This window comes from Monosiga brevicollis, genomic scaffold, assembly GCF_000002865.3.
Source record: "Monosiga brevicollis MX1 MONBRscaffold_4 genomic scaffold, whole genome shotgun sequence".
Classification (NCBI taxonomy): Eukaryota; class Choanoflagellata; order Craspedida; family Salpingoecidae; genus Monosiga; species Monosiga brevicollis.
In genome coordinates this window covers 1,605,186-1,621,008 of record NW_001865041.1, presented here as the reverse complement: position 1 = coordinate 1,621,008, position 15,823 = coordinate 1,605,186, and the positions used below count along the sequence as shown (strand labels likewise).

Here is a 15,823-nt window from a genome sequence, read left to right as displayed (position 1 = left end):
CTCCTCTGCTCTGCCATCGCCGCATGCAGCGAGCCCTCGCCCATGTCGGCATCACCTTTGCCTCCCTCGCCCCGGACCCAGAGCTCATCGAAGCCCTGGCCCGTCCTGACGTGAGCAAAGTCGTGACCGACATGGTAGTCTACGCCGCACGCCGCCATCTCCGCCTGGGGGCTGCCCGATCCGCCGTGACAAGGGCCGCCGCCCACGAGCAGCCCGGACCCGAGGACCTGACCCCGACCACAGAACAGCATGAACACTTTCTGCCTCCCAAGCGCGTCAAGCGCGTCTTAGACCTCGCCCCCACCCTCGCCGAACACAGCGTTCACTCCGAATCAGCCGCCTCAGTCACCATGACCACGGACAATGTCCAACAAGACGAAGCGGGTCGCGGCCCGGCGGCGAATGCGGAGGAAGATGCCGGCGCCTGCTCCCCCATTACCCCGCCCGCAAGCACCACCACTGCTGCCACTCGCGTGGATGCTTCGCGCAACCGGCCGGCCCTGAACCTCCACGTGCCTGCTCAGCCCAACCCTCCGCGCAATGCTGTCCCGCCAACGCCCGCCTGCTCTTTGTTCGTCGACACCAGGGCTTGCTTGGCCTCTGCCCCGACCCCAGAGGCCGGGGTCACCCAGGCCTGCGAGCAGCTTGCCGAAGCCCTCGCCCGGAATACCCTTGCCGTGCTTGAAACTAATCTGCAAGCCGGTCAAGTTGGTCTCGAGCAGCTGCGCGAAACTGCTCGCTTCACCATCATGCTCCTCGGCCAGAATTTGAACAAACTCTGCGCCGACACCCTCGCGCGGGCCCACGCCGCGTCGTCCGAGACGGCCCAGGCGTACACCAACTTGGCCCACGCCCTTCCCACCCAAAAGGCCCGCCTTCTTCGCAACGCCCTCAAGTGCATGCAGACTCAGCTTGCTGCCTCGCACCCCTCCCTCTCTGCCGCACATCGAGCTGCCTTTTGTAACCTTGTCAAGGTCTTCCGTCCGGCCTTTGTCCGTGCCGATGGCTCTGAAACAGCCGAGGCACTGGCCGTGTCAGCCGATTTGTAGTTCGTTTTTGGTGTGAAAGAAAGAATAAAGGCATGTTTTACCGCGCCGAGCGCGGATGGCCCTCAGCCACATGCCTCCTCCTTGAGACAATGTACCAGTAGAAGTATTGTCCTTCTTCTGCACTGCCTACTATTTGAGGCAAGCTTTGTTGTGTGCATTTGGGGGACCCTGTTGTCTACACTTGTTGGTTGGAATCAAAATGGCGCGTTCTTGAATGCACGCCCTCTTCGCCTTCATTGCAGATACCGTCCAAATGCGGTCGTGCCTTTGGGCCTGTGCCATTTTGGCTTATAATTGACAGAAAAGCAGTGAGTCATCTACAGGTCGGCCATCATGCCATAAAACATTCAAAAGTATCAACAGTCAAAAAAAAAAACCCCCCATCAAGGAAGACATGATAACAAAATTTACATTCGGATGTCAATGTTCAACACCGCTAGCGATCCCTTAAACATGTCGCCGTCCCCAAAGGCAGGAACAGCCCTCCAAAAAGGGGGCACACTTAAGAAGCTTCACGCAATCGCATTCGCTGACAACGACGACACGCCGCCGGCCCTGTGTAGCACTGCTGATGGTACAGCGTGTTGCAACCTTCGCACCGTATCACATCGTCATCAAATGCAAACAGCTGTCGGCTATTCCCACACAGCTCACAGTGGTCGCCCAGCTGCGTACAGCGCTCACACGTTGCCCGAATGTGTTTCTCACACTTGTCCGCGACCTCCTCCAGGACCTTGAGCAGATCTCCCCTGTGCAGCTCTATCAGGTCAACCAGACTCCACATCTGCGATCGCGCCACAAAATGGGGTCGCTCTCGCAAGCTCCGCAGCAACCGCTCCTCCTGCGCGTGCGAACAGGACACCACATAGCTCGCCATCCGATACAGGCGCCGGCGCAGGTGTCGCGCTCGAAATAGAGACTCGACGTGGCCAAAGAGACTCGCGTTGAGCTCTCGAAGATTCAACAAAGGTTTGTCCATCTGCGCCACAATCAAGTCACGACTTGTCTGGCTCATCGTCTGCTTACTAAAATCCCATGATAGCACGACCCGTGCAGGTGTGACTGAGCGTGCGGCCTTGAAACAGGCACTGCAATAGTAGCGCCCCGAGTAATCGCACAAGTGGGGCTCTGCAAACATGCCCGAAAACGCCAGCTGGGTCTTGCACTCCTCGCACTGGTACTCTTGAGCACCCAGTCCGTGATTGGGGCATATGCTCGTCACCAACGATGGGAATCCATGCGGGAAGCGATTCTTGATACAAGGGCGTTCCAGCTGTTGGTGACATCGCTTGTGCACGTTGATGTTGCATCCGCAGCACTGGAGTCGTCGAGAGGCTTTGATGATGACTTTGAGTGGGCGCTTGCAGACCTCGCAATCTTCCGACCCCGTCGTCGCGTCTCGGAATTGAAAAATGTGGCCCTTGTGTTCAAACTCTGCGCCACCGTTGGCCGTGATCACCGCCTCAAAGTGCTGAAGATCTAGCAACTGTGCCATGCCCAGATCGCGCTGCTGCTTGACCGGCGTAGGCATCGCTGAATGGTCGTCCAGCGACTTGAACGCAGGGTGTGTCGACGCCATGATTGACTGCATGACCTAATTACAATGAAGAGACCAGGCAAGTGAGCGCCAAGGACGCAGCAACAGCCTCGACGGGCCAACCAACAGGCAGCCGTGGTCCCCAACAGATGGCACCTACGTTCTCGGGTAGGTCGGTGCTCACTTCAACAAAGTCTCCATCTTCCTCGGAAACTGAGGTCACGAGACCTCGCGCCCTAGACACGGGTCTACTCGTGAGAAAGGACAAGGCAGAGCCCAGGATGTGACAGCGTCCAAGACGAAGCATTGGTTAGGAATGCGGCCCTTTGGTCACCAGTTTAACACACCGCTCAGCAAGGACTGGCGTGGTTGCAGTGGCATCCCGCGGAGAGCGTGTATCCCTGTCCCTAAAATCAGTAGCCCAGGGACATGAGTCGAAAAATATTCCATCTAGCGACAACGCGGGGGTTGTTGCAGGCACAAGCAGGCGCGAACCTTTCAGCCTTCTTGTCACTGAAGACAATGTTGCGGAGGCGATCATCAAAATTACTGCCCGCACTGGTCCCCGTGCTCATGGGAGTGGCATAGCAGTCGCTCGACACCGGCGCGCGACTCCCCGCTGGTGAACGTGCGCCATCTGAGTGCATGGCGGAATTGGCTGTGCTCTCGGCTGCAGCAGTTGACGCAGTGGGCGGCCCAGTCACTTGACATGACTTGAGTGGCGGGGCGGTAGACACTGAGGGAATTTCCGAGCCCGAGTCTGTTGGAGATGGTTCGCCTTGCTCGGATGACATCGCGACTTGACTGTTGATCGAATCGGGTGTCTCGGGCGCCAAATTCACAATGCTAGATCGCTTGACAGGAATCAGATTGGCTGTCGCGGCCTCTGAGAGCAGTTGCTCAATGTCCGGACTGCTGGCCCCAGAATGCAATCTCTCAACAGGTGTGCCATCTGTAATACTCCCTGGCGATCCTGGCTCAAGCTCGCCGGATGGCTTAACGTGGCCCACGAAGCGCTGCTCAGCCACGTACGACGCCTGATCTGCTGGATCTGCTGGATCTGCTTGATCTGCTGGATCTGCTGGATCTGCTGGATCTGCTGGATCTGCCTGATCTGCCTGATCCGCCTGATCCACCTGGTCCGCCTGATCCACCTGAACCACCTGGTCCGCCGGATCCGGCCGCTCCTTCCTCACGTCTTCCCCAGATGGAGCGGCTTGGTCATGCTTGCCAATTGACGCATGTGATGGGGATTCATCCTTGGGAGCCGCGGACAAGTTCTCAGAAAGAGACGCGCGTTCCTCGACTTGAGCTGCTGGCGCTGTAGATGTTGCAGCGGCACCGATGGTGGTGCTGGCCTCCAACGGCGAGTTCGCATCCAAAGGGTTTGCCATCTTCGGTGCTGTGTCTGATGCGACTGTGCCTGTCGGCGTGTCATCCGTCTGCTGGCCCGCTTCTTGTTGGCTATTGGTGAGATTCAGCTCGTCCGCGTCACGCTCCGATGTTTCGCGCTGAATGGTTGCAAAGCTGGAGATGGACGAGCGACCCGTGCTTGGACGAGTCACTCCGGCAAGCTCAGGTGCCTCCCCACCTGCCTCAGATGCCACCGGCGTGGGTGTGGTCGTTGTGGCCGCCTCTGCCAACGCGGCCTCAAGACCCAACTCCGAGGCAGATCCAGGTCTATCTTCATGCCAGCTCGCTGATGAGTCGGCATTTTCTGGCGAGTCGTTCTCGGCCACGACTGACTTGGCTGTCAGAACCGGCGATGATTCTTCCCACGAAGGCTGTACCTCCTCAATTTGAGGTACTGCCGCTTTTGGTGGTGAGGAACCCGCCTCAGACGATCGTACCACTGACGCCTCAGACGATCGTACCCCTAACGCCTCAGACGATCGTACCACTGACGCCTCGGTCTCTGGAGCCGCAGGCTCTACCGCCACATTTCCTGAAGTGACGGCCTCCATCCCATCAGCCTCTTCCTCGGTCTCGGGCAGGCCGCCTAAATCTACAACAAGCTCAGAGCCACAAAGGTTCTGTGCCTCAGCAATGAGCTGCTCTGGTGTTGTGGAGCCAAGAGACACGCCATCAGGTGCCTTGGCCGGCGTGGAAGCCAATGTGGTCTGGAAAACAGCGGATATGATGAATGATGAGCTTCAACTTGCTCTGACCTGGCGAGTTGCCCGATATTCCATCTTTTCCTTGATCGTCCACGCGACGATGACTCTGCGCACAGATCAGGAACGTCAAGTCGCACCTTTGGTTTCTTCTTCTTCCGCTTTTTCTTGGTTTTAACAACCGCAGGGCCTTCCTCATAAGCCCGTTGAAGAGCAGCTGTAAAGACGCCGGGCTCTGTGAGTCGCTCGAGCTCGGCACTTGGGCCCACGCATGGGAAAAAACCATGGGATTCAGGTACACCATCCAGGCAAGGCCCAGGATTCCAACGTACCAGCCGTATCAAAGCCAGTCGAGGGGGCTGGCTGACTGCCCTCAGGTACCGACGATGGCTCAAGTTCGCTCAGGGGCGTATGGGGGTCGCCATCCCCATCCTCACATTCGTAAGCGGGCGTGGCAAAGCTGGCCGCGGCACGGCCACTGGCAGCGTTGCCTCCGTCAATAGGGATCGGCGCCGTGGTACGAAACAAATCAGATGAGCCGCTTTGGGAAACGGTGGAGCCAGTGCCCATGGCCGGCTCCAAGCAAATGGCTGGGTCATCCACGTTGCTATTTGAGCAGGGACCATCATCCACACGAGATGAACCCTCGTACGATGTGTACTTCATTGACATAAAGAGCACGAAGAGAGGTAGGGAGCTGTGCGTGACATACATGCTGATCTTCAACGTCCATGCCAAGCTCGAGACGAGATGGGCGAGCTTATCGGTCTGCTCCTCGTCCGCCATGAAGGCCCACGGATGATAGAATTCGCTGCAGGCAAGCGATGTGGGCGCTTTTTAGAATGGTGACTGGAGACTACACCGATCCAGCGAGGGTCGAGGCGTACCGAATTCGGTCTGGATCAGCAATGAGGGTTCCCAAATAACTGGCAAGCAGTGAATTGTTCAAAGCAAAACGGATCCAAGCCCGGGCACGCATCGGATCGCTTTTCGCGCGAGGGATGCTATGCGCAGGAGTTTGTTGTGTTAGATACCAAGTTTGTGAAAAGAAGCCCGGTCAAATGAATGACCTTGCCGTTGAGTGGCGCTGCAAACATCCTCAAAAAAGCTGTGCTGCGGCGTACCTCGTAATCATCGCAATGTCATCCTTGTGTGTCAGCTGGCTCAACATGGGCCAAATCCCAGCGTCATTGCGCAACCAGGTGCTCTGCATAGGTTGAGAGCGACACGGCAGAGTCATGCACCACGACGAGCATCAGGACGAGGATGAACATCTGCCATGGCCTTGTGTGCGGCCACAGCGATGCATGCGGATGCCTCGGCTTACCGCAAGACCGTGTCCCAACACGAGCTCAACGGCTTGGCAGATGGCTGTTGCTTCTTGGCAATTGCCAATGGTAATGTCCGTCATGTCCACCGTGGTGTCTTCCCCAAAACGCCTCTTGCCTTCGTCAAAGACCAGCCGTTGCATCTGTGCAGTTTGTTTAGATCACCAATCAGGAATCAGGTCAGGAGAGAGCACCATCGACACCCGGATGCGGTGACGGAGGACGCACTCGTTTGATGGCACCAGCTAGATTCTCAAACAGCCGAAGCTTATCCAACTCCACCTTGGCCGGGTCCACCTCTGCACCGAGCCCACGCTCCATCAACCGTGACAGCATGGCACCGGTCTATGCTGGAGTAAGGTGGGCTGCGCAATGCGGTTAAGCCGAGGCGAAGGGTGAGGCGGAGGCACCAGGACCACCGCCGTCGCTGCCGTCAGTTCCAGAGGTCCACTCGATTTTGTTTTGTTGTTGTTGGTGTTGCTGTTTGATCGATTTTGCTTACATTTTGGGTTTTCTCTCTTTGTGCTTTGTCTTTGTGCTTTGGGTTTGCTTGTGTCGTGGCCTCTGCCTGTGTCTCTATCGCTGTGATGGCTCTGTTTCTCTGGTTGTGTCTCTGCGCTTCTCCGTTTTCAAATTTCTGCCTCGCTAGCTGTCGCCCCCCGCCTGGCCCTATCTCATTTTCTTAAGCTCTTACACTCGTTCAATTCATGGACATAGGCGGGATGTAAGAAGGAGGGACCGCAACGACAATGATGATCAATACACACTCGCTTACTCTCATAACACATTGATACAAATGGTCATCACCACGACGGCAATGGCTCCATCGAGTCTGTTCAGCGGGACGCCTGGGCCCTGCAGAAAAGATTATATCAGCTCATAGGGCTCGCCCATCGAAATATCCTGCGCTCGATCATGCGGACCGGCAATGGTATAGTTGCTGGACGGCGTCAGCTCTGCGCATCCAGGCCAGAGGGAAAACATGCGTGAGCAAAAGGTGTGCCTTGGGCTGCGTGATCATGGGTACGGGCCACGAGGTGTGCTGCCTTACTTGGCAGTTTGAGATAGGCGTCCGCGCCATAATTCTCCAACGAGTGAACTGCAAACGCAGCCAAACAGGTATACATGAGATCCCACATGCAAGCTTGATAGTACACGAGTGCCTGGTTGCAGATACAACCCAATTAGACCCACTCTCGAGGGAGCCACCAAAGTAGTTGGCATAGGCTTGACTCATGGGAATACCCACGCCCAGACCTGTCAGAGCACACGCAAAAAGATCATTAAGTATAGGCCCAACAAGACTTGAGCATGTGCCGAAGGCAGGAAAGCCGCGAGGGAACAGCAAAAAACTGGGCGCACCGGCGAGTTTGACGGAGGCGTCTACCGATGTGGCGCCCAGACCATAATCGAGTGGCTCCTTTTCGTCCACTGTCGTGAAGGACCAGCTCCACATGTTGGTCCCCACCTCGGGTGAAAATCCTCCCCCTGCCCAACATTAGACGCGCAGCTTGTTTTGAGCGGAGACGGCGCAATACTGGACACCACCCCCTCCCCTCTGACCAAAACCATGGCCGGTCGACGAAGCCAGAGGACCGGATGATGGAAGTCGTTTGACTCCGCCATGTCAGCCAACACTTGCACAATACGTACCACGGTCCGACACGCGAATCTGAAAGTGGTTGCGGCTCTCAGAAATAGTCACGACCACCTCCGGTGGGTCCAACCCTAATCCAAGGCACCGTTCACCAGCAAGCAGGCATGCGTCGAGTCAATTCCTCAGCAGGTAAGGATGGGTCCTCCCAAGCATGCGAGGCCAGGTTTGTAGAGCGTATCGCCGGGTATTGTCACGGGGCACATGACCCGAGCCTGTGTACGTACAATCTCCAAACTCCATGGATGCGCGAAAGGCATTCTTAAACAGTTCCAGCAAACTAAAGAACAAAGTACGCGCGTTGTGCATCAACCCAGGCATGGTTCGCAACGTCTCCAAATGTCGAGCGCCCCTTTGATCTATGAAATGTCACATACATGTATTCGAGATGGGCTTGGACAAAGGGAACAGTAATGTCTGTTTGACCCTGGACAACCACCTCTGGTACCGATCCTGCAACGAGGCCGAGAGATTATGAGACACATGGAAATGAGTTGCATCTTTGAACGCTTTCAGCACCCTCTCTGAGAAAAGCGTGACTCACCATAGGTCTCGAGGCACACGCGTGACGCCGTGGCCACCATCTTATCGACCACCTAGCAAAAGTCCATTGCAGTTGATCAGGAGCTGTCGTATGTCATTCATTGCCAACTTTCGTTCACCTCTTTTCCCTGCCTTTCCGGCGCCGTTTCAAGGTGCAGTTGGAAGCCGAACCTTGGCTGGCGACATGCACTTGTTGATGACACCTGCATGATGCTCTCGATTTAGATGGAGCGAGACTTGGTGCTCAATGAGAAGGCGGAGCCCGATGCGCTCGTTGATGATGTTGTTCATGAACGAGTCGAGCACATCGGTTTCGGCTTTTTTATGCAGCTTGCAGTCCCGCACGCCTTGGGCCAACTGGGCCACGACGTTCATGTGATCGTCGATGAAACCGTTGAGAAGCTCCACATACTCGGCTTCCTTCTGCTCATTCACAATCTGCACGCAACCCGTCATTCGCCAGTGAGAAGATGACAGCCAAGCCTGGCCAATGTACGGGGAACACGATAATGGCCACACTGGCAGAGACCCCTCCTTTACCTTGCCAAAGCTATTGATGTTCTCGTGGGCACGCAGGTAAGTGCGGTGCTGCGCGAGGGCGAGAGGTTTTCACAGAAAAAGAGGGCAAACGTCAGGTGGACACGATCTGTTGCAGGTCTGGGCCCGAACTGCAACGCAAATTCATGGAGGCCCACACCCACTGCCCACGAACCACGTGTTTAAAGTGTGGATTGCAGCCCACGATGAAAGGAAGCTGCACGGTACATGTGCAAGAGCACCGGGATTATGCACCAGAGACGCCGTGAGGTATAAACACAGGCATGCACGCTCGACCCAAGCCTTTGGAATGAGAATCGACAGGTAGCCATGAGAGCCACAAACCTTGAGGAATTGCTGGATGCAAAACAGTAGACGGATGGGAAGATTGCGGTGCAGCACCTGGGCGCTGGCCTACAAACACGCACATATGACGAACGAAGCGGTGAGCGGGTGGTGCGCTCGAGCCACCAACCGCGTATGAACGCGGCATCCGCATAGTCGCCGTACGAACCACCGGGCTGATTTGCTTCTCGCCAGAGAGGAATAGGTCAGCAACGCGGATCGTGTCGGCCAACTTGAGCTGCCGAACCATAAACCAAGAGCAAAGGCTAGTGAGACAACAGGCAGCTCAAGACCAGTGTGCACGGGCTGCGGCCCAGGCATGCGCAAAGTGGAGGCCAAACCTGGTCCCAAGGCTGCGTCAGCTGAGTATTGTAGAAGGAGCATTCCTCGAGCGGTGCCGTGTCCATCATGGGGTGCTGTGCACCCCTGGGACGATGCAAGCGTCGGACGGCGACCCCGCCGATCCGAGTCACTGTGGCCGCCATGTTGCAAACCGCCAGCTGGGCGGTCAACCAGGCCGCCGCTCCAACCCGCGCCATCACTGCCGATCGCCGCTACCGGCAAAAGGCAACGCGTACAAAGTCAAGAGCGCAAATCTGGCTCGACAATCTCCAAGCCCCTTCGCACCAGCACAACCACGCGTTGAAAGAGCCTTTGCCGAGTACCCGCCCCGCCGCCACCGCTGTCGTGCCCGTCGTCGTCGTTCCTGTGAAACAGCGAAATTTCCATGCACCAACATCAACAATAACCACAACAACAATAACTTTGTATTTCACTTCATCTTCTCTACGTGGTTCATCATTGATTACTCGTTTGAAAACATATACTTCGTCATCATCTTGTATTTTCTCTTCTTATTCTCATTCAAAGACGACCAGCATCTACATGTAACTTTAAGTGTTTAATTTTAAAGGGGGATCGATTGTGATTGCAACACTACACAGAGAGAGAGAGAGAGAGAGATCGGCGCCGTCGGCTCTCTCTCTCTCTCTCTCTCTCTCTCTCTCATTTTTTTTTCTTCTTCTCTCTGTCCTGCACGTGCAGCGTTGGGACAGGAGTAGCTGGATTCAATTGGGGGCTGATCTACTCGCTCTTCTTGAGTGACCGCTCGGCATGGCCGATCTGAGAAGGTAGGTGTACTCAGACTACTGGTCAATCCATGTCAACATCTGCATCTGCTTTTTGCAGTCGGGTGCGCTCAGTGTGATCCTGCGTTGCGTGCGCGTCGCAGCTCGGTCCTGTTCATCGGCCTGGCCGCTCTGGTCACGTTTGTGGCTTTGCCGCGTGACATGCATGACAATGCCTGGAAGGTCCATCCCGCCAAGACCATTGATCGCGTCTGGACACCGCAGGTACCTCTTCTCTTCCATTCGCCCGGCGTACAACCTAGCAGATCGACATTGACCCGAATGCAATCACGCACCACCAACATTTAGGAAGAACAAGCCCTCTTGCAAGCCGTGCGCCAGCACAGGGTATACCGCTGCTCGACCAAGGACTCCACCCCGCTCCAAGAGGACATTGGTGAAGCACATGACCTGATCCCTGGCGTAGGCTGCCCCCATCCCCTGATGCAGCCCAATCGCAACGACACCAAATGCATCTTCGCTCCACGCATGGACATTGGGCGGTATGTCTCAACCCATGTGCCTTATGATCTGATTCTCTGCCCCTGGCCTCACTGATCCATCATGCCCGTGCCTAGCCACTACATCGCGACGGGTGGCCGCCGGGCACTGAAAGAACCCTACCAACGCCTTGTCAACCGCCTTCTCTCCTTCTCGCATTTTTTTATCGGCGAGCACGGCTCCACAGAAGAGGTACGTCCACTGAACTCATCCTGCTGGCCTTATGTGCGCTGCGCCAGTCCGTTGGCATCTCAAATGAACACACTGATCTACTTTATACTGTAGGATCTCCGCAAAATGATTCCGGGCTATGACTCGCTCTTCAACAGCTCCGAGTACCGCCAAGCTGTTGATCTCATCTGCCCTGGCAAGCCTCTTCTCGACCCCTTTCAATTGGGTATCATTGTCCAAGTTCCGGGACAACAGGTAGGCATGTCTGCATCTACCTTGCCACGCCGCCAAAGAAGAACGAAAAATGTTCTTTCCCATACCGCTGTCGTCTCGGTCTGCTGACACGACGCCCTGCACCCTTCCTCATCTCACCAGGTGGCCATGCACTTTGACGCCCCTTGGTTCTTTGGTGCTGATCGCTGGACCGTCCCCGTGTGGTTGCTGGTGGTCATGCACCGATCGGGCTTGTTCAAAGCCGAGACCGTATCCCAGATCCAGGGCGTAGCTTATGTGCATGACTGGGGCGCCAAGGTGCGCAGCACCATCCCTCACACATATGCTACATCCTCGCCCTTTGACCACTAAGCAACGCACCCTTTGACCGCACTAACGCTCTTGATGTCACCTTTTCCTCAGGCACGGAACATGAGCGATGCCGAACTCAATGCCGAGTTTGGCGGCTCCTTCTTCCATTACACCGCTGGCGAGCAGTTGCCGCCTGCAGATTTTGTCCCTCGCCAGGGTAGTGCCATTCTGTTGAATGGTGCCGAATGCGCTCACGGAACAGATTTGTTTCACCCCCACGGCGATCGCACCCCGCCCCGCATGGATAAGAGCTCAGCCAACGAAGTTCGGTATCGCCCCGCCACCGCTACAAGGTCGGAGGGCTGGCAGGTTGGTCTTTCTCTGGCGCTGGGATGAATAAATGCACCACACACAAGCAAGTGCGGCAGTTCAATGTCTTTTTTGGCCTGCCTCACCATTCACTGCATCTCATCATCAATGCCCCGACACAGGTCGTGTCTGACAACAAGATCATCAAGGAGTATGGCTTTAGTGATCTCCGCATCGCGCTCGTCTGGCGCTCGCGCTGCTTTGCAGATGAGACTGAGCGCGAGACCTACCGTCAAACACCCCCCATGGCCGTACGATGTTTGCATTCAACCAAACTTCTTTTCTCTTGATCTGTGTTGTGCATCTTGGCCGGCTCTCACATGATGCATGGTCTAGACGAGCGAAATTTTGCGGCGCCTTAAAGAGGATCTTGTGGTCCGCGGCAAACTGCAGCCTGGTGAAGAACCCAGTCCAGTAGCCCTCGTAGGTTGACCCGCTTGCTGATCGTTGCAACAACTGTCCTCAGGGAGGCAACGGCGCAAATGACAGCTGGCACTGACTGGGGCTGCCCTGACCTACTCCTCTCACCTAGGGCGAGCTTTTGATCAAGACCTACATCAAGTATCCCCTCCCCACCGCGGTGATGCCATACAACTACTGTGCCCTTCCAGAGTTGTTGCCAGCGGCTTTCAAGGGTCTGGCTGCTCAGGTTCTTTCTCCCTTGTGCGAGTAGCCTCGTCTTTATGACGAACTTATTCTGCGCCTGCGTTGCTTGTCCCATTTGTGCTGTGCTGTCCAATCTTGCGTCGTTGTTGTTTAACGTGCCTTCGAATTGATACCCGCCCTCTCGGGCAAGTGCACCTGCCAAAGCATGAAGATTGCAAGCCCTGTGCACCGTCTTGTTTTCTGAGATGAATGGAGAAGAGGGCCTAAACTTGATAAATTGATGTTGCAGAGGCATCGTCAGCAAAAACATGAGGCACGAGAAGGTGGTGCTTGCATCGCCTTCCTTCCCGTGGAATTCAATGCGTTTCTCAAAAGGGCCCACGGGCCTGCTGGTGCGACACTTTGTGTTTTCCCTTGAAGGTGCTCAGGCAAGAGAGCTATTCAGACTGGCACTGGAGCCGCTCATACTCAAGCGCCGTGCGAGCAGCGGTGTGGTCGAAGAAGCCAAGCGCTCGCCGCGGAGCGATGGAGTTGCGCGCTTGTCGGGCGGCAGCTAGAGAATGGATATCAATTCAAGCAAGCTTAACGTACGAACTGGGTGTGTAGGCAGTCGCATAGGAGACATCGCCATCCCCTGTCCCATCACTCACCAGATCCAACTGTCGCCAGTGAGACGCCAAAGAAGGCTGCTCTCGTTCCGGGTAATTCAGGGTCCGTAGGCTGCAAACCACCATGCCACATCAGACCAAAAGAGCCAAACACACTTTTCCCAGACATATCAAAGAAAAATGTGGGGATACACATCTGCGACACGCCCAAGGGCCCACCGCGCCAGCACAAGACACCATACGCACCGTTCGGATGCCACAGCAGCTGTCTCGATATCAACTCGCACAAGGTGAAAGGTGGGATCGACATCATTGGCATCATTACCCAGCGGTTCCTAATGATGCCAGAGTGGGACACGGTGGGTTAAGGTGACACAAGCTGCTCAAGCCAGCAGCATGGGTGTTGTATCAACAAATTTGTTTTGATGCCTGGATTGAGCCATACCTCCAATTCGATGGCGATGGCCTCCACGCCAAAGAACAAAAATGCCACCATGAACGTGAACAACGGTGTCAACTGCCACAAACGATTCACAACGCGTAAGAGTGCCATCTGGTTCCATGGATCAAAATCCGGGACTTGTATGGCTAGCAGCTTCTCCTTCGCCTTTGACAATCACTCTCGAGATGAAATATCAGGAACGTGGACGGCACCTACCCATTTGAGAGCTGGTGCAATGCCAAATGGCACGCTGCAAACGTAGATGGTGAGCACCAGCTATGGCGAAACCAGAACGTGAAACAGCAAGCAACATGTGAGGACTAGGCGCTGCCCATCGTGTCCGAGCAGACAGACATTTACCTTGAGAAAGTGTGCATAGTTGAAAGGCATGGGGTTGGCTGCAATCCGCAAGATGCTTCCATAGGCATTGCTAAGATCAGCAATCTGTGCAGCCAACAAGCAAGATGAAACGAACAACCCAAAGGGCGTGGTACAAGCGAGGACGTAGGCAACCCCTTGGGATTGCGGACCTTATCGTCAAAGATATTAATGTTGGCGACGCCAAGAAAACTGCTTCGCGAGAACTCGGCAATTGTCTCGCGAATATGTGTAAGCATCAGTGCAGGTCGCACTCGCGCCGGCTGACACTCAGCTTGATTCTCCTACGGGGCACAGCTGGCGTGAGGAGACACGGACGGCAAATCTGGTTGCGAGGCGTAAGACCAAACGCAGATGGCGCGATAGGGCAGCAAGTTTTGAAACCTCATGGAGCGTGGAGAAGCCGATGTGCGACTCCATGTTTAGGCCTGGCCAATAATTAACAAGCGACTGTCAGATTGGACAAAGCCAGCATCAGTGAAGCGAGCGTGCGCTGCGCATAATTTCGGAACCTACGCTCGTAATCCTCGCGCGGTAAATAGCCGAGCCCCACAAGATCTTCCAGATCCACCCGATCCTGCAGCAGCATCAAAACAGTGAGGTGCCTCCCACGAGAATAGCTGCCCAGGTACAAGAAGAAGAGGCACAGAAACTTCGCACATTAATATTGGCAACGATGATGACACAGGAAGTCACGAGTTGGCGCCGCAGGCGGATGAGAAGTTTGGCAAACTTGTCACTTTGTTCAGGCGGGCAAGCGCAATAGGCTGCTACGCAACTGATTAAGCCCTGAGTATCAAAAGCAGAGCCGTGCGTCAAGCAGCCAGCGCGATGGCCAAACGATTACACAAGAGCACTATGAGCATAGCTGCGGACATGCATGCCACGAGCTGCTTGAAAGCGGGGCGTGAAGAGCAGCAGGCGTGCTTACGCGAGAGGCACGGCGAAGGGCTCCCATTTGGACGGTAGCTTCCTCCCATCGCGAGTAAGCAATGGAGACTCGAAACGAAAGAATCAGACCCAACACTGTACCCTGAAGGAAGATCGAGAGAGGGCAAGCGCACGCGCGTGGACACACAAGCACAGGACGAGGCGTTAGACCAACCATGGCAAGGCGCGTTGTGTCCGGGGGCGCCGCATGACCAACCACAAAGGGATAGAATGTTTGAAAGGCCGAGGAATGAACATAGCTGCCTGTTGATGGCACCAGCAATAAAAGAACACCATCAGAGCGTGCCCGGGTGTGCCCAGAGGTAAGCACGGCCATGACGTTCAATGAGAGCGCCAAGGGATTTGGGGAAACAGGCCTCCAAGTCAAGATGTCACGCACCATCTTCATCGATATAGCCAGCATACTCCAAGTAGCCGGCCAATACCCCCACCTAATGGTGGCGGCGAGCAGATGGCACACACAAAGCCTATGAATGACGGATGACGCATAGCCCGAGCACTGGCACCAACAATTTGCACCAGCCAGCAGCCAGCCTGTGCAGACTGTTCAAGTGGACGGGGCAGCCACTCAAAACCAAAAGGGCAGAAAAGGCAGTTGCTCCCACGCACCAAAGACACGATGATGCAGCGCAGAAGAATGGCCCGATAGACGGTTCCATCAACGCGGAAAAGTACCCGCAGGAAGGCGCCATTGTCGTACTCAATCATCCTGCCGGCATCGGTGTTTCGGCTCCACCTGCCGCGTGGGAAATGCAATCCCATGTTGGCAGGAGCCATGTGCTGACTGACTCCTCATTGTATCCTGACTCTTGTCGTTGACCATCATGGGCGAATCAATGTTATTCTGAATGGCTCTTGTTTGCAGCTTCGCTCTCTCTGGAAGATGGAGTCAAAGCTGCCCGCGCTTGTGATAAGGTGAGAGCCTGTGTGTGAGTTGGCCCATGGCTTGCTCTCCCTCTCATTACCGTGTCTTCTGACTGCCCAGAGGCTGCCGTTTGTAGTGAGGGAACATCCATTATGAACTAACACGAAACAAAC

At 55.5% G+C, this 15,823-nt stretch overlaps 4 protein-coding genes across 4 annotated transcripts; 2 read left to right on the top strand and 2 right to left on the bottom strand.

Annotated features, from left to right (window-relative positions):
• Positions 1 to 23: 23 nt before the first annotated feature.
• On the top strand, positions 24 to 1,049 carry MONBRDRAFT_6482 (uncharacterized protein; the record flags this gene model as incomplete). Its single annotated transcript, XM_001743955.1, has 1 exon — positions 24 to 1,049. One exon carries the CDS (start codon positions 24 to 26, stop codon positions 1,047 to 1,049), a length of 1,026 nt encoding a protein of 341 aa, XP_001744007.1.
• Positions 1,050 to 1,551: 502 nt separating this feature from the next.
• On the bottom strand, positions 1,552 to 2,544 carry MONBRDRAFT_18112 (uncharacterized protein; the record flags this gene model as incomplete). Its single annotated transcript, XM_001743707.1, has 1 exon — positions 1,552 to 2,544. The coding sequence occupies one exon, from the start codon at positions 2,542 to 2,544 to the stop codon at positions 1,552 to 1,554; it is 993 nt and encodes a 330-aa protein (XP_001743759.1).
• Positions 2,545 to 6,978: 4,434 nt separating this feature from the next.
• Positions 6,979 to 9,173, bottom strand: MONBRDRAFT_15226 (uncharacterized protein; the record flags this gene model as incomplete). Its single annotated transcript, XM_001743706.1, has 11 exons — positions 6,979 to 7,127; positions 7,223 to 7,285; positions 7,382 to 7,516; positions 7,682 to 7,756; positions 7,910 to 7,962; positions 8,060 to 8,135; positions 8,227 to 8,278; positions 8,397 to 8,663; positions 8,766 to 8,813; positions 8,938 to 8,979; positions 9,108 to 9,173. Coding segments are annotated over 11 exons (1,026 nt in total), but the record flags the coding sequence as incomplete, so codon positions are not given.
• A 368-nt stretch (positions 9,174 to 9,541) lies between these two features.
• Positions 9,542 to 12,473, top strand: MONBRDRAFT_6480 (uncharacterized protein; the record flags this gene model as incomplete). The annotated part of the gene is made up of 9 exons (XM_001743954.1): positions 9,542 to 9,948; positions 10,339 to 10,459; positions 10,544 to 10,737; positions 10,813 to 10,927; positions 11,021 to 11,161; positions 11,282 to 11,437; positions 11,543 to 11,800; positions 11,923 to 12,051; positions 12,333 to 12,473. The coding sequence occupies 9 exons, from the start codon at positions 9,542 to 9,544 to the stop codon at positions 12,471 to 12,473; spliced, it is 1,662 nt and encodes a 553-aa protein (XP_001744006.1).
• Positions 12,474 to 15,823: the final 3,350 nt, after the last annotated feature.